Source organism: Limulus polyphemus, unplaced genomic scaffold (genome assembly GCF_000517525.1).
Source record: "Limulus polyphemus unplaced genomic scaffold, Limulus_polyphemus-2.1.2 Scaffold765, whole genome shotgun sequence".
Lineage (NCBI taxonomy): Eukaryota > Metazoa > Arthropoda > Merostomata > Xiphosura > Limulidae > Limulus > Limulus polyphemus.
The window spans coordinates 170,977-191,497 of NW_013666375.1; the positions used below are offsets into that span (position 1 = coordinate 170,977).

At 32.0% G+C, this 20,521-nt stretch overlaps 1 protein-coding gene across 1 annotated transcript in view; it reads right to left on the reverse strand.

Moving 5' to 3' along the window:
• Nucleotides 1–20,521, reverse strand: part of LOC106460403 (receptor-type tyrosine-protein phosphatase epsilon-like) — a 63,370-nt gene that overhangs the window by 21,193 nt on the left and 21,656 nt on the right. The window contains exons 8-18 of the mRNA XM_013920094.2: nt 18,992–19,034; nt 16,501–16,615; nt 13,232–13,296; nt 12,749–12,903; nt 9,065–9,152; nt 6,953–7,029; nt 4,858–4,894; nt 4,195–4,292; nt 3,086–3,202; nt 1,965–2,113; nt 1,373–1,508 (exon numbers count right to left, since the gene is read on the reverse strand). Of these exons, the coding sequence (XP_013775548.1) occupies nt 1,373–1,508; nt 1,965–2,113; nt 3,086–3,202; nt 4,195–4,292; nt 4,858–4,894; nt 6,953–7,029; nt 9,065–9,152; nt 12,749–12,903; nt 13,232–13,296; nt 16,501–16,615; nt 18,992–19,034 (1,080 nt within the window). The remainder of the gene's footprint in view (nt 1–1,372; nt 1,509–1,964; nt 2,114–3,085; nt 3,203–4,194; nt 4,293–4,857; nt 4,895–6,952; nt 7,030–9,064; nt 9,153–12,748; nt 12,904–13,231; nt 13,297–16,500; nt 16,616–18,991; nt 19,035–20,521) is intronic.

The following is a 20,521-nucleotide window of genomic DNA, read 5'->3' on the forward strand; positions in this document are numbered from 1 at the left end:
TAACCGGTTTCAACAGCTTTTGTGATAAGAAGTGTAAAGTAACCAGTTTCGGCAGTTTTGTGATAAGAAGTGTAAATTCACCGGTTTCAACAGCTTTTGTGATAAGAAGTGTAGAGTAACAGGTTTACAGTAGTCTCAACAAATGATAACATTAAAAAAGAAGGTTTGAACTCTTCATAGATATAACATCGTAACAGAACGAGCTTGGATATAAGAACAGTATGGCGAATATGAGAGTGTAGTGAAATTAGTACAAAAACGTTTTGGCAGTTGATAGATAGGAAAACAATACAGTAAATGTGAGTATAACGATATTTGTAGTAGCACAGATTATTTGATTATTATTTGGTTATTTGATTATATAATATTATTATCATATAGTATTTCTAGAGACGGCATCAGTAGCACAGAAGATGTGAATGTAGTGGGCTATCTGTGCTCTGCCCACCACGTGTATCGAAACGTGGTTCTTAGCGTTAGAAGCCTGCAGACTTACCACTGAGCCACTGGGAAACGAATATTACTTCTTTTATGTTATATTTATTTATGATATATTAGTCTTTTCTTCTTCCTGTCATCTCTAAAAGCAAGTGAAAACAGGAGTTTAAGACGTGATAAATGGTATTATAGCTTCATGAGATGTTTATAAACAGAAAGAAGGGAACTACCCTTTGTCAAACCCATGGGACTTCTCTTTAGAATAATATTATCTGCTGTTTATTCTCAATATGGTTGTGTGAGTAATATATGAAAAAAAACGAACTACTAATTACTACTGAACCATGTTATTAAATTAATGTTCGTGTTTATTTCATATTCATAAATCAATTTAAACTAAAATATATGAATTGAGGTTTGTTCTAAGCTTGTTTGTTTGGAATTAAGCACAAAGCTACACAATGGGCTATCTGTGCTCTGACCACCACAGGTATCGAAACCCGGTTTCTAGCGTTGTAAGTCCGCAGACATACCGCTGTGCCACTGGAGGGCTCTAAGCTTGTAAGTAGAAAGAATGAAAGGAGTGGTTTTTAGAAGATTTTTTTGTCTTATTTCTTAAGAAGGATTTTAAGCGTCATATAGTTAAACCGTAGACTGTATCTGAATGAAAATAAAATATTTTCAGAGTTTCTACAATAGAGAAAAAAGCAAGATAATCAAATACGTGGGTTTAAATCTCAGATTATTTATAAGGAAACAGAAATCTGCAATCGAACGTTTAGGTAATGCGTTTGTTTCTCAGTCAAATATTGGTATAAAGTGAAGTTCAAAACGACTATTATTATAAAAACAATAAGTTAAACGATAAGGTTCAAACTCGCACAATAAACGAAGTGCAGAAAAACTGAATTTCATATGAAGTAAAACTTCTTACCACAGTATCTACCATGTTGATCCGATTTTGTCTTAATTTATTCAAGTACTTCAGGAGGTCAACGTGATGCTCGACCTTTGCCATGTTCATCATGATGTCTAATAGTATCAGAGTTCCGGTGCGACCTACACCAGCACTAGATACATGAAATATTTTCGTTAGAAAAAAATAGTATATATATATATATAACTTTCTTTGTTTAAACCAAGCTTTCTTTTCTTTGTGGAGTATTCACAGTTGAACCTTTTTACATTCGTCAAGTTATATATAGTAGCTGTATTCTAAATATAGCTCTCGAATCGAAAGCCTTAGTTTGAGGGTAAGTCAGTTTAATAGTTTATATACGTTAGAAAACAGTAAGAAAGTTGTATTAACAAATCAGAAGAAGTTAGTTACCTGCAGTGAACAAGAAGAGGTCCATCAGAGACTAATAGTGTATATACGTTAGAAAACAGTAAGAAAGTTGTATTAACAAATCAGAAGAAGTTAGTTACCTGCAGTGAACAAGAAGAGGTTCATCAGAGACTAATAGTGTGTATGCGTTAGAAAACAGTAAGTAAGTTGTATTAACGAATCAGAAGAAGTTAGTTACCTGCAGTGAACAAGAAGAGGTCCATCAGAGACTTGTTTGAAAGTTCGCACTCTTTTTAAGAAAGACACCAGCGACACGGTGTACAAAGGCACACCGTGATCAGGCCACGCTGTGAAGTGAAACTGTTTGATTTCTCGACTTTCTGATCCCTGAAGCAAAGTTAGAAAATAGTAGTAAATATCAATGTATTTAATCAAATGAAATACTAATATTGAAAAGGCATACCGATTAAAATGGTAAAATACAATGGAATATTGAAAGGTAATTTTCAATGCTACAAGAAGTTTATAAAAATGTTTTCTGTATTTGTTAATCCGCCAAACATAATATAGTAAAGATCGTGTTGTTGTTTTTTCCATACATATTCAGTAATCACAGAAAAGAGATTCCAGAACGAATCACATTTATCCTGAATATGCATATATATATATATATATGCTTGTTTTCGAAAGTCTGATGTTTCTAAATAAAGTTAGTTTTGGAAAAATTCGAGAGTTAGGTGATAGTTTAATAAGTTGTTTGGTGCGTTTTAAAGTTACCGAAAGAGAGGCCGGAGTTATGAACTCGAGATTAAATAGAACCGGCACGAGTTCCTAGTAACACTCAATTCTATTAACAATATCTATAAACATTTCAAGTCACTGGACGATGTTTCAAAATAATCAATGAGCGTGGTGGACTCCACCTCGTACGTTAGGCCTTCTAATGAATTATTTATATAGTTGAGTATCTCTCAGTCAAGTTTTTTTTTCTTGGCTCCTTTGTCAAAACAAATATAGTAGATCATTGTATCCAAGAGGGTGGAAGAGATGGTACTAAATCTTGAGAAGAAACAGGTAAAAAAAAGTACAGACAATATAACCTATATCTTTCAAAAAATTAACGATTGATACCATTATAGTTTAATTACTGAGCGCTAATACCGCTTATTTGGAGTTAAAATATAACCTATATCTTTCAAAAAATTAACGATTGATACCATTATAGTTTAATTACTGAGCGCTAATACCGCTTATTTGGAGTTAAAATATAACCTATATCTTTCAAAAAATTAACGATTGATACCATTATAGTTTAATTACTGAGCGCTAATACCGCTTATTTGGAGTTAAAATACTTACGCTGCACGCAATAAGTTCTTGTACGTTAAAATGAGCAAACACTTCCCTTTTAATTAAAGTCACCGTAACAGACCCGTATTTCTTCGTACTGTCTGGCCAATACTTGTCACTTTTGATCTGTTAGAGAAGAAAACTATGATCAGTGATGAAATATCTAGACATCTTTCACTTAAGCAAACAATAGTTTATATACATATAAACTCGTATCACAATAACATTATTTCTGTTATGAAAATGAAAAGTGAGATTTTGACAAAAAGAAAACTTAGTTTTACTGGGGTAGAACACCTTACTTGTAATAGATCACCAAGCAGCATCACAGTAATAGATATACCAGCTTTCCCCCTCAGGAAGATCAGCGGTAAGGCAGTGGGCTTACAATGCTAAAAACTCTTGGGGTACTCTTTTACCAACGATTAGTGGGATTGACCGTCACATTACAACGCCCCCACAGCTAAAAGAGCGAGCATGTTCGGTGACTTTTGTGTGTAATTGAAGAAATGTTTGAATGCTAATATCGAGTTATACAGGTAAGCACCTTTTATGACTTTATATGTTTTTGACATTTATTTTTGTTTCTGTTTTATCTTTGTGCATAGATGAACTGCAATTTAACATTTGATGTTTTCACTTAAATGTTTTTTTTAGTTGCTGCAAAAATTTACTCATTTATACATGGTGTTATTAATTTGGATTTTATTACTACTAGATATATGAAAATAAAATGTAATATTTAACACTAAATCAGTTTTTTAATCAAATATTTATAATTTAGATTCCTGAATGTCTATCATAGGGTGTCAATAGAATTTACATTTTACTCCTACCCTTGTTTCTACACACACACACACACGTATATAAATAACCACCAGCCCACGCTAGACCCAAAAAGAATAACGAGTAGTAATGTCTTCCAGAAGAACATCGTACTAAGAAACTGACTTACTCTTGTAGCTTGTGATATATGATCAAGTTCTTTTTAATGATACATTGGTGAAAATATTCATAATATTATAGGAAACATTACATCTTCTTTTTTTTCTAGATCTTTCAAATGAGTATTTCATCCACTAAGTGTGGAAATTATGAGAAGGGGTAAGTAAACACACCTTTCCTTTTTCTACAAGATTTGTAACCATTGCAATTAACGTTACACCTTCTTGCCAAACCATTCTCCAAAAGTCCACAACAGTGTTAGGCTTGGGACCTATAAAATACGACTTATGATTATTAACATAAAGCCTAACTTACATCAGGCTTAACATCTCTGAATGTGAATCAAATTAATATTTTACATAAGACGTTATTGATTTAGCTCAAAAGAAAACTAAATTGCAATAACATAAGTCTTGCCTTATCATTATCTACCAAATATTTTAATTAAACCCTAACATTTCATCACATTTATGATCTTCAATGTCGTCTTTATTTAACCAGCTTAGATGCTTTATACCATAATTAAAGCGGATTTTAACGGAGTCCAATAACTATAATTCAATATAACAATAAGATTTATGTTTGTTATCTATATTTTAAATAATAGAACATGTTCATTCCTGCATAAATTTGAATCGCTAAGCAAAAAGTAAAAAGAGTAATTTTATTTGTAATGCATCATTTTTTTCTTTCAAATACAAAAATGTGACCGATATTTATGCTTAAATAACACACTGATCCCAAAATGTGAGCCGATATTTATGCTTAAATAACTCACTGATCCCAAAATGTGAGCCATACTTACGTATCAATAATACACTGTAACATTATCGTACCTTGTGTTGCAATGTATTCCTTTTGTCTTTCATAACCCTAAAATTACAAAAAGTATGTGCTAAATACAAAATAAACGACAATCAATGTATTAATAAATACAAGAATTACTCATCAAACCTGCAGTGTATCAACTCTAGCGAAAAGAATAAAGAAATAAGTGTACATGTGGAGTGCATTTCAGTTCATAAAATGTTTCATAACTGCATTATTCAAAATACAATACACAGAATTTGCATGTATGTATAAAAAGGCATCATTTTTGTAATACTCAACAGAAACATGTTACATTTGAGTTCTCTCATTATAAAATCAACAACAGCAAAATATGTTAATCAAGATTAGATTAAAATGATCTCAACGACACAGGTTTTGTATGTATAGAATTTGTTTCTGACTAAATAACAACTCGCTCAGGTATTTAATAATTTAAGTATCAACACCTTCTAGTCCAGAGGTTTTTCACTCTCTTTTAATTCGGGACTTCTTTTGTGGGGGTAAATATTTAATACCTAAAGATCTGATGAGCACTTTATTGATTCAGTAGATCGATTTGAAACTTCTCTACTAAAAATATGATGAGCACTTTATGGATTCAGTAGATCAGCTTACAACTTCTCTAGTAAAGATATGACGAGCACTTTATGAATTCAGTAGATCACCTTACAACTTCTCTAGTAAAGATATGAGGAGCTTTTATGGATTCAGTAGATCACCTTACAACTTCTCTAGTAAAGATATGAGGAGCACTTTATGGATTCAGTAGATCAGCTTACATCTTCTCTAGTAAAGCCAGATTTTAACCTTCGGTTTGTAAGGAAAGCTCTAAAGGATTTCTCAGAAACAATAACATAAGTAGAACATTTCTGAGTAAAATTCTAATGGGACAATAAAAAAGACATATTTTTCGTAAAATCCCCTATATTTAGATAAATATCTTTAAACAAATGATAGCTATTGTGTTGGTTTGCGCGAAAATCAGACAAGAACTAAAAAAGAAACTTTTTCCAGGCAGCGAATAGGTTGGGAAAATGGAAGTCAGTCACTTTGAAAATATACGTATTTACAAACAGCTTTAAAGAGCTTTGTTGCACTTTTTTAACTCCTTCACGAACTCTTTGGAGCCTCCCGAAACCCATATTTTGAGAACCCCTGTTCTAGCCCATTGACAATGATAATTATATGAAAGTTAATAGACATTGGTACTTTTTACAACGGCTCAATGCGCTTTTTAAAGCTATTTGTTTTCCATCGAAAATATCAAACCCTTAAAGTTTTGCTAACATCACAGAATAAAGCTGTGTTTATGTTATCATAATTTATTATAATTATTTTTGTTGTTATTATTCATTGCGTCTTGGATTACACTTAACTATGCAAATTGGTATTTATTCACAACGAGGTTCACTAACAACATAAACTATGTTGCGTGTATTCATAACACAGAGAATAATTAACAGTTTTATGTTGTGTTAGTAAACGCCGAAACTGATGAGTTCCGGCATTGACTAGTGGCAATCAAAGGGTAAATTTTAAATTCATGTTTACATGCATCTAATTTATAATCCACGAAAAAAAGTAACTAGAAGAATGAGACAAAAAAAAAGCATGTGTGATGAAAATGTGATTTCAATCACAAGTTTTAGGCTTAATAAATTAACAAGTTTGTAATCCATTAATTTAAAACCTGAAAAATATATGAAAATGTAAGTTTTCACAGTCTATTATGACAGAAAATTTTCCTGACCTCTCTTTAAAATTCAAATACTCAAGTTAAGAAATTTTATTTAATTGGAACCATGAACTCTTACAAAGCATTCGCGACTTTTTTCTTTCATCATATATCAAAGTAAATTGATTATATTAATTTATAAAGTAAGTAATTTTGTTTTTATAAAAATTATGAATGAGTAATTTTGTGTGTAATGCATAAAATCTTACGAATAAATCGGGTTAAAAGTAAAGAAAATTCATTAACCCATTTTACCTTTCGTTTCTGGATATTTTCAAGATGTTAGTAAAATGAGCACAATAAACAAAGTGATAGTTTTATACTAAATCAGAAAATATAAGACAGCGTATTGTAGATGTACTTACGTCTATATAGTTGGCGTTAATATAATCAGAAGATTGGTCAGTGTTCTGGTATTCCAAAATTACACGACTGTGGTCATCTGTTCAGAAACGTTCAGTATATTAGTATTTTTTTTTTCAGATTATCAATTTGATAACTTGAAGTATTGCATACCTACTAGCCTATCCTGGTTCGCTTATATAGAAAAATAATTCGTCATGAAACCTATGTATATGGTAATGTTATTCGAAAGTCTTGTGTAAAATCAATATTTTTCTTTGAATTTCTAATCTGTTATTGGCATAATTGAAATATTTTCTGTCATCAGATCTTGAATTATAAATGATATATATTTTATTCATAATTAATGGGTTTACAACACAGGTATGTTTAGCTTTCTGTTACTGACACATTTCCAGAAAAAAAGTGATATTTCACATAATTTAAAACATATTGCAAAACTTTGAAAATCGGCCATATATATATATATACCCAGTACTCTATATTAATTAAGCTTGCAGCTTTGTACATATTTATGTAAATTCGTATGTATGATCAGTTAACTCCTCCAACATTGCTGGAACAAGGCAGGCAGACTCTGAATGGACCTACAAAGAGGATACCTAGGTGGGTCAGGCATGAAAGGGTTTAGGAGTGGGTTTTCAGGATTATACCTTCACTCACAAACTAGCAGGATCAAACTTGACACACATGCTCAAATATCACGAGAGAGTGCCCTAACGGTATTTTTGGTTGTTGTTGTTTTTTTTGGCATGACCCCCCCCCCCCCGTCTCATTGGGATAGTTATAGAAATAACTGGAGACAATGGAGGATCTTGATCAGTACATTGGAGCCTCTGTGAATCATTTTACCTACACAACAAAGCGCGGGTACTTTATGCTTGTTTAATCAATACACGTAACACTGTATTATGTAAATTCTATTCAATTTCTTTATTTATGTTTTTCTTATTGGTTTCTGTTCTGTTTTGGTTTGTTTTGAATTTAGCGCAAAGCTACATGAGGGTTATCTGCGCTAGCCGTGAAAGACTAGAGGGAAAGCAGCTTGTCATCACCACCCACCGACAACTCTTGGGCTACTCTTTTACCAACGAATAGTGGGATTGACCGTAACGTTATAACGCCCCCACGGCTGAAAGGGCACGTATGTTTGGTGGAACGGGGATTCGAACCCGCGACCCTCATATTGCGAGTCATGGCCATGCCGGGCCGTTTCTGTTCTAATAAACGTACGTCTAGTAGTAGTGAGTAATTCATGGATGATTATAATTTGTCTATTTCTTTTTTATTAGTTGGTAACGTGTAAACGTGTGAGCTACACATAAGTTCAAGATGTCTGAAAATAAGCTTTCACGGAAATTGATGAGCTTTATTTTGAGAGAAATACATTGAAATAGGCTTAATCAATGCATACGATAAATCATTACCACTTCCAAAGAAAGTTCTGGAAGAATACCTAACATTACATTAACAACTCACAGCAATTCTTTTTAAAATGTATTATGAAAATCAAAGAAATACATTTTAGTATACACATACAATTTAATTTACTAGTTCCTTGTATCGTAAGTCTTTAATTAGCCTTGGAAACAAAAGTAATAAGAGAAACAATTAGTTATTTCATAATATGCACAGAAGTTTAGTTTGTAAAGGTTAAGTTTTAAAAGATAATTTATGCGGCCAAAGCATTGCAGGTATGCTTGCTGAAAAATACACATAGAAATCAAGTTCTAACAGAAAATTTCACAAACAGAATGAAATAAATGTATACTATACTAGATGTAGTTCCGTGGGGTCCTCGAAAGTATACTATTTCAAGAGTCAATAAAACCAAAATTAAGAGTATCAAAATATTTTTATTTCTTGCTTTTGAAGTTCATATGTCATGCCTACAGAGTGCATAATTCTTCTCGTGATTTATGGCATGCGCACGTTTTTTAATAGAAAAATTGAATACAACATTGTATTAGATCAAAGAAGAAATAGATGTTAGATAAAATTTGTAAAATACATCAAAATTTTTCCTCACACACAAAAAAAAAAATCCTTTTCTATGTAAAATTCATAACAGTCGTGTATTAAAGGTTGTTCAGTAAAATATAAATTACACTTACATGCCATTAAGTTTCCATAGCGATTTTTTAACCTGTTTTCCTGTTTTTTAGCAATTTCCCATGATTGTGTCTGTCCTTTAGGCACTTCCTAGAAATGATAAAAAATAATCATTTTTACCATCACAACCCATTACTACATTTACACCGGTAGGTTGTTTTATACAATGTAGTTTATTTCAATACATTCTATAATTTTAATCTTACCATCACAACCCATTACTACATTTACACCGGTAGGTTGTTTATACAATGTAGTTTATTTCAATACATTCTATAATTTTAATCTTACCATCACAACCCATTACTACATTTACACCGGTAGGTTGTTTCATATAATGTAGTTTGTTTTAAAACATTCTATAATTTTAATCTTACCATCACAACCCATTACTACATTTACACCGGTAGGTTGTTTCATATAATGTAGTTTATTTCAACACATTCTATAATTTTAATTTTAATTCAGCTTTTATAAAAAAAAAAATATGGAAGTCTAATTGTTCTTATTTTTTTAGCCTTTTATTCAACAAAGAAAAATGTGGGTTTCCCAACACACATAATTCGCGATTTTCAACCTTCTTCTGTAAGAGCGCCTTTAAACTGTGTTATTCAGGTGAGAAGGATAAGCATATGAGAAGATCAAGCTTTCTTACTGCTAATACGCTACTAAACAATGTTGAAGCCTCCCTGTGAACTTCCTACAACAAGGTTTTAGTTTAAATAAAGATGGACGCATACATGTTTTTGAGCTACACACGTAATTTGAATTGTTTTGAAGAACAAAATATAAAAACTCAGAAACAAATAATAAACTGATATTAATCAACTGAACTGTTTTTGTGTTTTAAAAGCAAATTAATAAAAAAATTAGTAAAATGGGAACCTTTATTACTCAAGAAAATGCCTCCACGGTAAAATTAATTGTGTATTTACACATCTATATTATAATGTCTAAGTTTACGAGTAATTATTGTATTTATAAACACACTAAAACGTCCTGTAAGTACACTACGAGTAGTGTTTTGGCAGAACTTTTTATCCCTGATTTCTGTCAACCAACTCAAAAATGCTAAAGTTAAAGCCATTGTAAATTCAGACAGTTGAAACCAGGTTTGGTTGATGTATCACAGTGCTTATTATTTCAGCTTATAGACAGTTTTTGTGACACAATATCCTAGGAACACAACATGGATCAGGTATTGAACTCAGCCAGTTGATACCAGGTATGACTGATGTATCACAGTGCTTATAAATAGTTTTTGTAACACAAGAATATAGAAACACAACATGCATCAGGTATTAAACTCAGCCAGTTGACACCAGGTTTGATTAATGTATCACAATGCTTACAGAGAGATTTTATGACACAAAAATATAGAAACACAACATGCGTATGGTATTAAACTCAACCAGTTGACACCAGGTTTGGTTGATGTATCACAGTGCTTATAGATAGATTTTGTGACACAAGAACCTAAAAACACAACATGCGTCTGGTATTAAAACTGCCTTCCTTTTAGCAGCACTTTCTTTTCTTCGAACTAAGAAAAACAAGAGGGAGTCCTCAATAGCCGCGGCACTTGGACTACTTTTAGGCATAATTAGAGTAAATTAATCTATGAGACCTTTTTTCTTCCTTTGTATTATCTATATTTTTATGCGCCAGCAATACCAAGCGTAGGGTGCGCGTATACCCGATTCGATTTTATTACTCCTCAGGATCTCTACCAGCCTACCCTCAAATTGGAATTCTTTTAAGCAGGATTAGAATAAATTAATGTATGAGACTTTGGGCGTGGTCAATATATCAATCGAAAGAGTTTTACCTCCTGAGTCCAAAACTTTAATTAGATATCAAATCGGGCAAGAGATGACGGAGGTATGAACTAAAAGTTTGTACGAGAAAAACTCAGAGCCGTTCTATAAGCCGCTATGCCGAGGCTAAAAATGTAACTCAGCGGTAAGATTAAGGACTTATAACGCTAACAATGAGGTTTCATTATCGGTTGTGAGCACAGTACAAACAACCCACTCTGTAGCTTTTTGCTTTACTACAAACAAACAAAACAAATGTAAGCATAAATAAATCTGTATTCAGATTTAATATTTATATAATCATTTGTTATCAGCCTATGTAATACGGAATAACTCACAGTTTATTTTGACCCAAAAACTGTAATACATCAGTTGATTGGTAAATAAACAGAGTATCTTATTATTTGCTGGAGCAAATAACTGTGATTTTTAATTAAAATGTGGGATTTTATTTTCAACAGACTCAGATAATTCTAAAACTCATCTTATTAATGATCAGGATTACTGGTTCCATTTTTATTTGATATTGCCGCCTAGTGGTACAACGGTATGCCTGCGGACCTACAATGCTAGAAATCGGGTTTCGATACCCGTGATATGTAGATCACAGATAGTCCCTCTTGTAGTTTTATGCTTAATTTCAAACAAACAAATCTTTGTTATTATCTCTATTCTTCTTCTACATCATTTCTAAAGTCCTTCCTATGTTTATCTATTTCATTTAGATAATAATATTCCCTCAAATTACTCACACTGCCTCCAATATTTATCCAACACAGCACAGACCGTTGTGTAACCTTTTGTTTAACTAATAGACGAACAAGCACTGTCTCCAGATATCGTTTTCAACATTTCTACAAATTACTTTAATGACATATCAAATACATCTTAAAGTTTGTTCGTTACGCTTTCATAGATTCCGAAAAATTGCGAGTTTTTATAATATTATTTGAGCATCTTCAATTTCTACAAATTTGATATTATGCTTTATATATAAGTGTCATATTCTTCCTTTGTACTTCGATATTAATTCCAATAGTCTGTTTACTTGTGATGTAGTATCAGAATTAAGAAAAGTCTGTTAAAAAGTAAAGTTTAAAAAAATCAGTGTAAAGTATCTGAATATTAGCTGGACGGAAGTTATGTATATTCATGATTAATGAAAGGTTATCTTAGGACATGAAAAGTTGTAAAAAACGCCCATAAAAACTGCAAGTCACAAAATGTGAAACCGCAACTTTACATGTATCTCCGCATGAACCCAATAAACCTTCATGCCAAATTTGGTGAAGATCCATCAAGAGTGGGTGAAGTAGTGGTAAAAAACGCTAAAACGCCCATGAAAAACCACAAAACGCAAAATCTGAAACCGCAACTTTACATGTATCTCCGCATGGACCCAATAAACCTTCATGCCAAATTTGGTGAAGATCCATCAAGAGTGGGTGAAATAGTGTTAAAAAACGCCAATAAAAACCAAAAACGCAAAAGGCAAAACTGAAAATGTGTATGTATCCCCGCAAAGACCTGATGAGCCTCCTTACCAATTTTGGTGAAGATCCATCCAAACCTTGCGGATTGGTTACATGGACATATAACAGACAGTGGTATTATATTTATATAGATAATATTGTTATACTATAATATTGTAATAATATAGTATTGTAATAATATAATATTGTAATAATATAATATTGTAATAATATAATATTGTAATATAATATTGTAATAATATAATATTGTAATATAATATTGTAATAATATAATATTGTAATATAATATTGTAATAATATAATATTGTAATATAATATTGTTAAATATTATACATGTCTGTGTCCTCTTTTATAACTCTTAACATATAAAACCTACCTTATATTCTTCTCTTATCACACATGTTCTAAGGTGTTTTTGGACATATTCTTCTATCTCTGATACGTGTATCTTATTGCTTTTTTCTTCAATAATATTTTCGAATTCAAGTTCTAGTTCATCACATGATTGGGATATTGCTAAAGGATCTGCATCTGTAATAGTTTATTGGCTATTTTTATGAAATTGTACTGGATATGCTTGCGCAAAGAAACAAAAATGAAACGTTAAGATAAATTGCATAAATGTTTTATATTTCCTTTGTCTTGAAAGCTGCGCCACGCTAAAACTACAGCTTTAGGAAAATATTGCTTCTAATTTTACATTAAATTAAGTTTTCAGAGTTTGTATCTAAAGATCTCAAAGATTCATAAAATATATAATATTTGTAGAACGTAAACATTCTACTGACTATTTCATTTGATGTATTTAAAAGTTTCAGTGACTAATTAGTGACTTACACTTGCATAGAAAACAACTAACCTTTAATCTTCAACATCCTTAACCGGAAGCTATTACTTGCCCGGGCAATTCTTGAATTTGGCCTTCTAAAACGAATAGAGAGGAATGAGTTATATATCTAGAATGTACTCAGGTTTTATGAACTTTAGTTTTTTCTTTAAAGTGAAACAGTTTTCTTTTTTCGTTTCATTGAGATAAACAAGAAATTCAAGGAATTGCGTGTAGAATTTTCGTAGACCGAATAACAACTGACTTTAAAAAGTAAACAGAGATCTAGCTTCAGTTGAAGCAACTTTAAGATTACACGCTCAACAAGCTTTGTAGAACACGGAATAATTAAAAAAATCTATAAAAGTTAATCATCCATCCCTATAAATTATAAGCAGAAAAGGAAACTGGATTTTACGTTTTTAGGAGGGACACATTGAAATTTGGACTATGCAGGCTTTCTTGCTCTATAATTTTAAGTGTTAAACTCAGCATGAGAAATAGAAAAGAAAAGAGTTTGTTTGTTTGAAGTTAAGCACAAAGCTACACAATGGGCTATCTGTGCTCTGCCCACCACAGGTATCGAAACCCAGTTTCTAGCGTTGTAAGTCCGCAGACATACTTATGCGTCACTAGGGGGCAAAAGAAAATGGAAAATGAGCAATATGTTTCTCCTAGTGAATTTAAAATGTCTGTATAAGATGTCAAGATACAGTTTACATCATTCGGAGAAACTTTTAACAGAATATTCTGTGCAAAACTATCTGTGCTATAGCCAAATTAGCTACACAAATATTACTATATTTTTAGTTAGCATACAAAAGAAACTACTCCTTAATAACAAATATAACCTGACTCTCGAAAGCATATTAGATTAAACAGAATTTAATGTTAATGTATAAATTAAAAACTCAAGAATCCGAGAGCATTTAGAGCGTTTACTTTTGATACTATTCAGAATATGTATACAAATTATGAAAGAATTAATTTCGCATGTGACGTTCCGTTAAACACACATCTTTGTATTCCTTCATTCAGAACGACTGAGGCTGTTTAGCTGTTCCAGTAGGTTTTTAGTACCCACTTTCCCTTCATTTTGATCAGGTATATATTGTAATAATCATTACATTAGCTAACAGTGGGTAACAGAGTCTCTACTACAACCAACAGAAAACTGCAGTTCCAAGCAAAAAAGAAGATTAGTACGTTATGTTAAAAAAAAAATTGAATATATACAAATCAGCAAGTTACGTGTCAACCATAGCCGATATAAATTGGGGTGTAAAGGCATATATCAGACGTAACTACATTTTGATATTGTTTGGAGTTCCATAGATAATGTGATGCCACTTTTGGGAAAATGTATGTAACAGCCAATTTCCGACGCAAAACGTTCTTACACTTAGATCTGATGTGATCAAATCTGTAATTTATAATTTCCAAGACGGGCATATCCATAGTACTTAATGGCATTGGAAAATAAAAGAAGGGGAATCTTGGAACATCGGGACCATCCAGAAACAGACCTGCAAAAAGTCGTACACCAGTGGTGGTAAACGAAGTGGTGTTTTGCAACAGTGGAAATCCAGACAGTGGCAAAAGCCGTCCTCGTGTCTGAGGCAATATTAGGAAGCAGGATCAGGAAGAATCTCTATCTGGAAAAACGACCAAGTCAGTTGTACATAAGTTGCTTCCACCACCTACTAGTTCAACGGCCGCCTACCTCAACAGCTGGAGAATAGAACGCCTATTCGTGGTCGTCAGCATAAGATATGACAGATGTACTGTGTTTGGTATATTATTATTATTTGTTTTGGCTTCCACCAGACTTTAGATTTCTGTACAATCGTTTGTTGAAATGGGGGGCCCTGGGAAACCGTTCTCCCCGTATACTAGATGAATTATGGAAAGCAGGAAGGAGGATGGTTGTGATTTTAACGTAACAGTCTTATTACGAAATCTTTCACAATTTGAAAAGCCACGGACGCCAGATAGAGCATGACAGGACGTGGCAACATGAACTGCAACGACATGGTAAGCCAATCAGATTGTTTTACTATAACGTATTCAAACTCTGTACGAGTTTTGTATTATCCCATGTAAGTTGATAATAAAGAAATATCGTATAGACTCTTCCAAAGATGGGTCCATGTCAAAACACACCTTAAACTGGATTGGGTGAAATTCTATATGATACACTGTAAAGTTTTATCTTATAAGGATATCACTTTCATTAGAAACCTATAAATTTACTTCTTTGTTTGTTTCTTGGCGCAAAGTTGCACAATAAGCTATTTACGATGAACCCAATGTATGAACCAAACCAGAAATTTTGCCTTATAAGCTCTCATGTTTACTGCTAAGCCAGAAGTTTGAAATTGTGTATATTCGAAAATATTAAGACTACTGTCACCAGTGTGTCAGCTATTGTACAAAATAATTTAGGAATTAATTACACTATCATTCATATTTCAAATTATGACGTAACTTAAAGAATAAAAATGTAGATTTACCGTAAGTTATTGTTGAGCGGCTCTTAACATGACTGAAATGTTCAACAATTACTTTTCGCTGTGGGCGGTATAAGTAACTTAGAGCTTTGGCTCTGAGTGAAACCAAGAGTGCAATACAATTAACATTTTTGAAGTCCATGAAATAATTTAAATTGAGGGATTAACTTAAACTTTTACCGCCACTGGGGACGGGTACTTTTGCTTGTTTCAAATAAGTTAAACAAATACAAGTCTTGTCAAAAAAGATTAAACAGAAAATCATTTTTTAGCCATCCATACAAGAAAAAGTCGATACCTTTACTAAGATGACTGTATGTGTAAAATATTTGAATCGGAACACCAATCACGATATCAGTTGTGTAAGTAAATTTTAAGTTTCAACACCATATACAAGGTACATAAACTAAATGGGTCAAGTCAGAGTCTTGGCGGTAACTAAAAGATAACTTAGCTACGTTGATCAAATTTGACTCTCAACTACAACTGAGATACGATATGATCTAGTTGTGTAAAGTTGATTCGATATTTGATAATCTGCCCATATTAGACACAGCGGTATATATTCTACTTGTGTGCAAGCTATTGGTAGTAAACTTGAAAACGGGTATCTATATATATATTCATTACAATATTATTGAGTACTACTTATACATCTTTTCATTCATTACAAAAGAACTATTTAAACGAACTGACAAATATATTAATGAGTCGTTCGTGATACGTTATATTTTAACCATGATTGTTTTCTACTTTTCCTAAATAACTATGTTTAAGTTGAAAGAAGACTACCTGTATAGTATAAAGAGTAATGCCAGTACAGTAACTCCACATATCAATGCAAATGTGCCAAAAACAATAGCAATAATGGTTGCAACATACGATCTCGCCGGCTCTTCTTTTCTCACTGAAAAAATAAAAATAATTTTTATTAAAAAAATCAACAACAAAAAAAAGAAACATTGAATTAAACACGAATACTATGTAGATGAAATGTTTGTAAAAAATAATGTTATTAAAATGTATTTAGTTTAAGCATCTTATCCTACCAAACATATAAATATTAAGAGTTTCTCAAATTTTTAATCGATATTAGTTCCCATAACAGTGAGTTTCATCAACTGAAAATTTAAAAAGTTGCTTAAGATGGTTTGAGGGCAGATGGCACGTGTTCTAACAGAGAAAAAAAAATCTAACACTTTTAGCACTTAGAACATTTTAAATAAAATACAAAATAATAGTAAGAACAATTATATTTATTTCTCAATTTGTTACAAAGTTTTTGGTTTGACGTTTTGTTGTTGTCAAGCGCAAAGTTATGCAATGGGCTATCTATGCTCTGTCCACCACAGGTATCGAAACCCGGTTTTTAGCGTCATAAGCCTGCAGACTTACCGCTGTATCATTATGAGGGGAGGCGAGCTTTTTTACAATATTAACCACATGTAGCTTGGTTCTATGATCTTTATTTCTGTCTTTAAATCCTCTTTAATACTGAAATGGCATTTCCACGTATCAGTAAGCTTAAAGAATGAGTCAGAAATTATAATGTTCAAATTATGCATTAAGCATATTAAAATCAGGTATTTTTTTTTAGGTGCTTAATATTTTGTCTCCCATGAAAAGTTTTTTAATCTTCAGCCATCTTTCAGTCCAATTTTATATTCACTTAAGCAACGAAACGGTAGAGATTGAAGTAAAATCAATTTTATTTTATTTGTAGTTATTTATTGAATCTTACAATTAAGGGAATTTCACTTTCAAAACAAACAAACAAACCTACTTCGAGTTCAGTTTTTAAGCAGAATTATTGCCAGTTCAACCAGCCTTGTTTGTATCATGATTCATATTACATTTTAATCATTATAAATTCGGAAAATCGTACAAGAACTATGAAAGAAAGCATTGATCCAGAGCAAATGTTGCTTATGTATTCCAGTACAACGTTTAAAGTAATCTTACTTACTTTTCGTTAGAGGGTTTGAAAGTCGTCACATAAAGTTTTGTTGCACTGATATAAGCTGGCTCGCTATCTTATGAGAACTCCTAAAGAAGGCGGAGCGTGTTCAACCGAAACATGTATAGTTTTTTTAATTTATTTTATTATTTATTTTTAACTTTATACAAGTAAATTATTGTGTGTGTCGAAACGTTGGTGTCGTCATCTTAATATTTTTGCTAAATGGCCTATTATCGAATGAATATAAAACTTATACTGTATTTTTCACCATTAACATGTTGTAGTGTGATCTAACTTGTAAGTTTCCATCCCTCGTCGTCTTTAACAAAGTAAAATATTTGAAACTTGCAGAACCTGTTTTGAACGAATAACCGTCTCATATTTGAGTACATTTTTAGTCATTTAGTTAGATCATCAAAATCAAATGCACATAACTGTTCCCTCTCTTTTGACGTTTTGGTTGTTGTTTTTTTCACGAGATGCAACGGTTTCTTCAATTTCTGAAACCGCTTAGCATAATGTTGTAGCACTTGTCTTTTGAATGGTTTCAGCAGCTGTAATTTCTTGATTCGTTGTAATGATATACCCTAAATATTCTTTTAATATATCGCTTTGAAAAAACGTGAGAAAAATTACTTTTTCTCTTGATGTTCTTTTCTGATACTGCGCACTAGAAAGATGGCGCTTTCCATAAACCATGCTTTTCTTAAGTTTATTGTCTACCTTTTTTCAGCTATAACTTATTGTTACTTTTTTCTTTACTATTTGGCACTTTTAACAAACACTTACAATCTTAAAAATATTTATATAATAGTATTTATATATTGCATATTTCTTGAAAAAAGTGTCCGACTGAGCTCACATTTTCAAAATTTCACAAACATTTCTAGTTATGTATTTTTATTTTGCATATTTGTTGAAAAAATTATTGTTTTCAGTTTTTATACTGACTGCTCCGTCCTTCTCTCCAATGCTTCCAGCAATAGACGTTCTCAAACTTGGGGAAACGTGACAAATGAGGTGATATTATAAATATACAGCGCCCTTGGCAAACACATCTATCAGTGAAATAGTTTTCAAATTGCCACCACCCCCCATCCTTCCCGATGATTCACCAGTAACGCTGAGGGCTTATAACGGCATTTCTTACTTCTCTACACGATAACACAGGCTTAGTAGGTCGAGCAGAAAAAAAAAACAGTATCTTGCACCCACGTACTTTTTTTCCCCATTTTCTATAAATACTGATTTCACTTTGCTCTAAATGACACATAATATGATACAACCTACAGTTATTATATCAAAATTTGATATTCAACCTACCGGTAACAGGTTTTCCGATTTCTTTATAACTGTATTTCTCTTCCTGAAATAATGATTTTCAGCATTAGTTTCAAAAAATGATAAGTTTTAAACAGCATCAACAAAAGTATACTAGTTATAACAAATGTTTTAAACAGCAAAAAATAAAGTATACATGGGTTATACCACACCTTTTAAACAGCAACAATAAAAGTATACATGGGTTATACCATACCTTTTTAATAGCATCAATAAAAGTATACTAGTTATAACAAATGTTTTAAACAGAACCAATAAAAGTATACATGGGTTATAACAAATGTTTTAAACAGCAACAATAAAAGTATACATGGGTTATACCACACCTTTTTAACAGCACCAACAAAAATATACTAGTTATACTAAATGTTTTATATAGCACAAATAAAAGTATACATGGGTAACACCACACGTTTTAAACAGCATCAACAAAAGTATAAGAGTTATACCATATGTTTTAAACAGCACCAATAAAAGTATACACGGGTTATATCACACGTTTTAAACAGCACCAATAAAAGTATACGAATTATATCAAGCACTTTAAACAACACCAATAGAAGTATACGTGAGTTACACCACATATTTTAAACGGTACCAATAAAAGAGTACATGGGTTACAGCACACGTTTTAAGAGGTTTACTTAAAACTAACATATTTGGAGTTTAAAACACGATAGTTGAATCTTTTCGATCAATTAACACTAACATTAAGTAAAGTACCAAAATATAACTTTTAACTTTTCGATGTTTCATCAGGGGAAATTGAAACACATTACGTTATGAATTATTTATTATAATATTCTATTTTTATAATTCGCGTTTAATAAAGAAAACGAGTCTTAAATAACCAAATGTAATAATTAAAATCTAAATCAATAGCAGGGGAAAGTAACTTTGAAAACTTGCAAAAGTATCAAACTCATAATGCATGCACTGAACGTTTTTAATTAGCTCTATAAACTGTTATCAAAATATATTCACACCTAATGTTCAATTCTACATTCGGACTGATAGTTAGGGTGCTCGACGCGCAATCTGCGAGTCGTGAGTTCGAATCCCCCCTTCACAGAACATGCTCGCCCTTTCAGCTGTTGGAATGTTATAATGTAACAGTCATTCACACTATTCGTTTTTAAAAGAATAGTTAGCGGTTGGTGGTGTTAAGTAGCTGTCTTCCCTCTAGTATATCACTGTTAACGACTAGTGCAGGTAGCCTTCGAGTAGCTTTGTGCGAAATTTAATACAAGCCATATCGATCTATTAAACAAAACCAAAGTTCTGCCTTAATTATATTATTCACTAATTAGAAAGAGTAATTCAGAGAAAATGCTTTTGCAATATCACTTAAAGGAAATGTAGTCATGTACTGTATTCACTATTGTAGGCATGTACTGCTCTCACTATTGTAGGCATGTACTGTATTCACTATTGTAGTCATGTACTGTATTCGCTATTGTAGGCATGTACTGTATTCACTATTGTAGGCATGCACTGCCCTCACTTAACTTT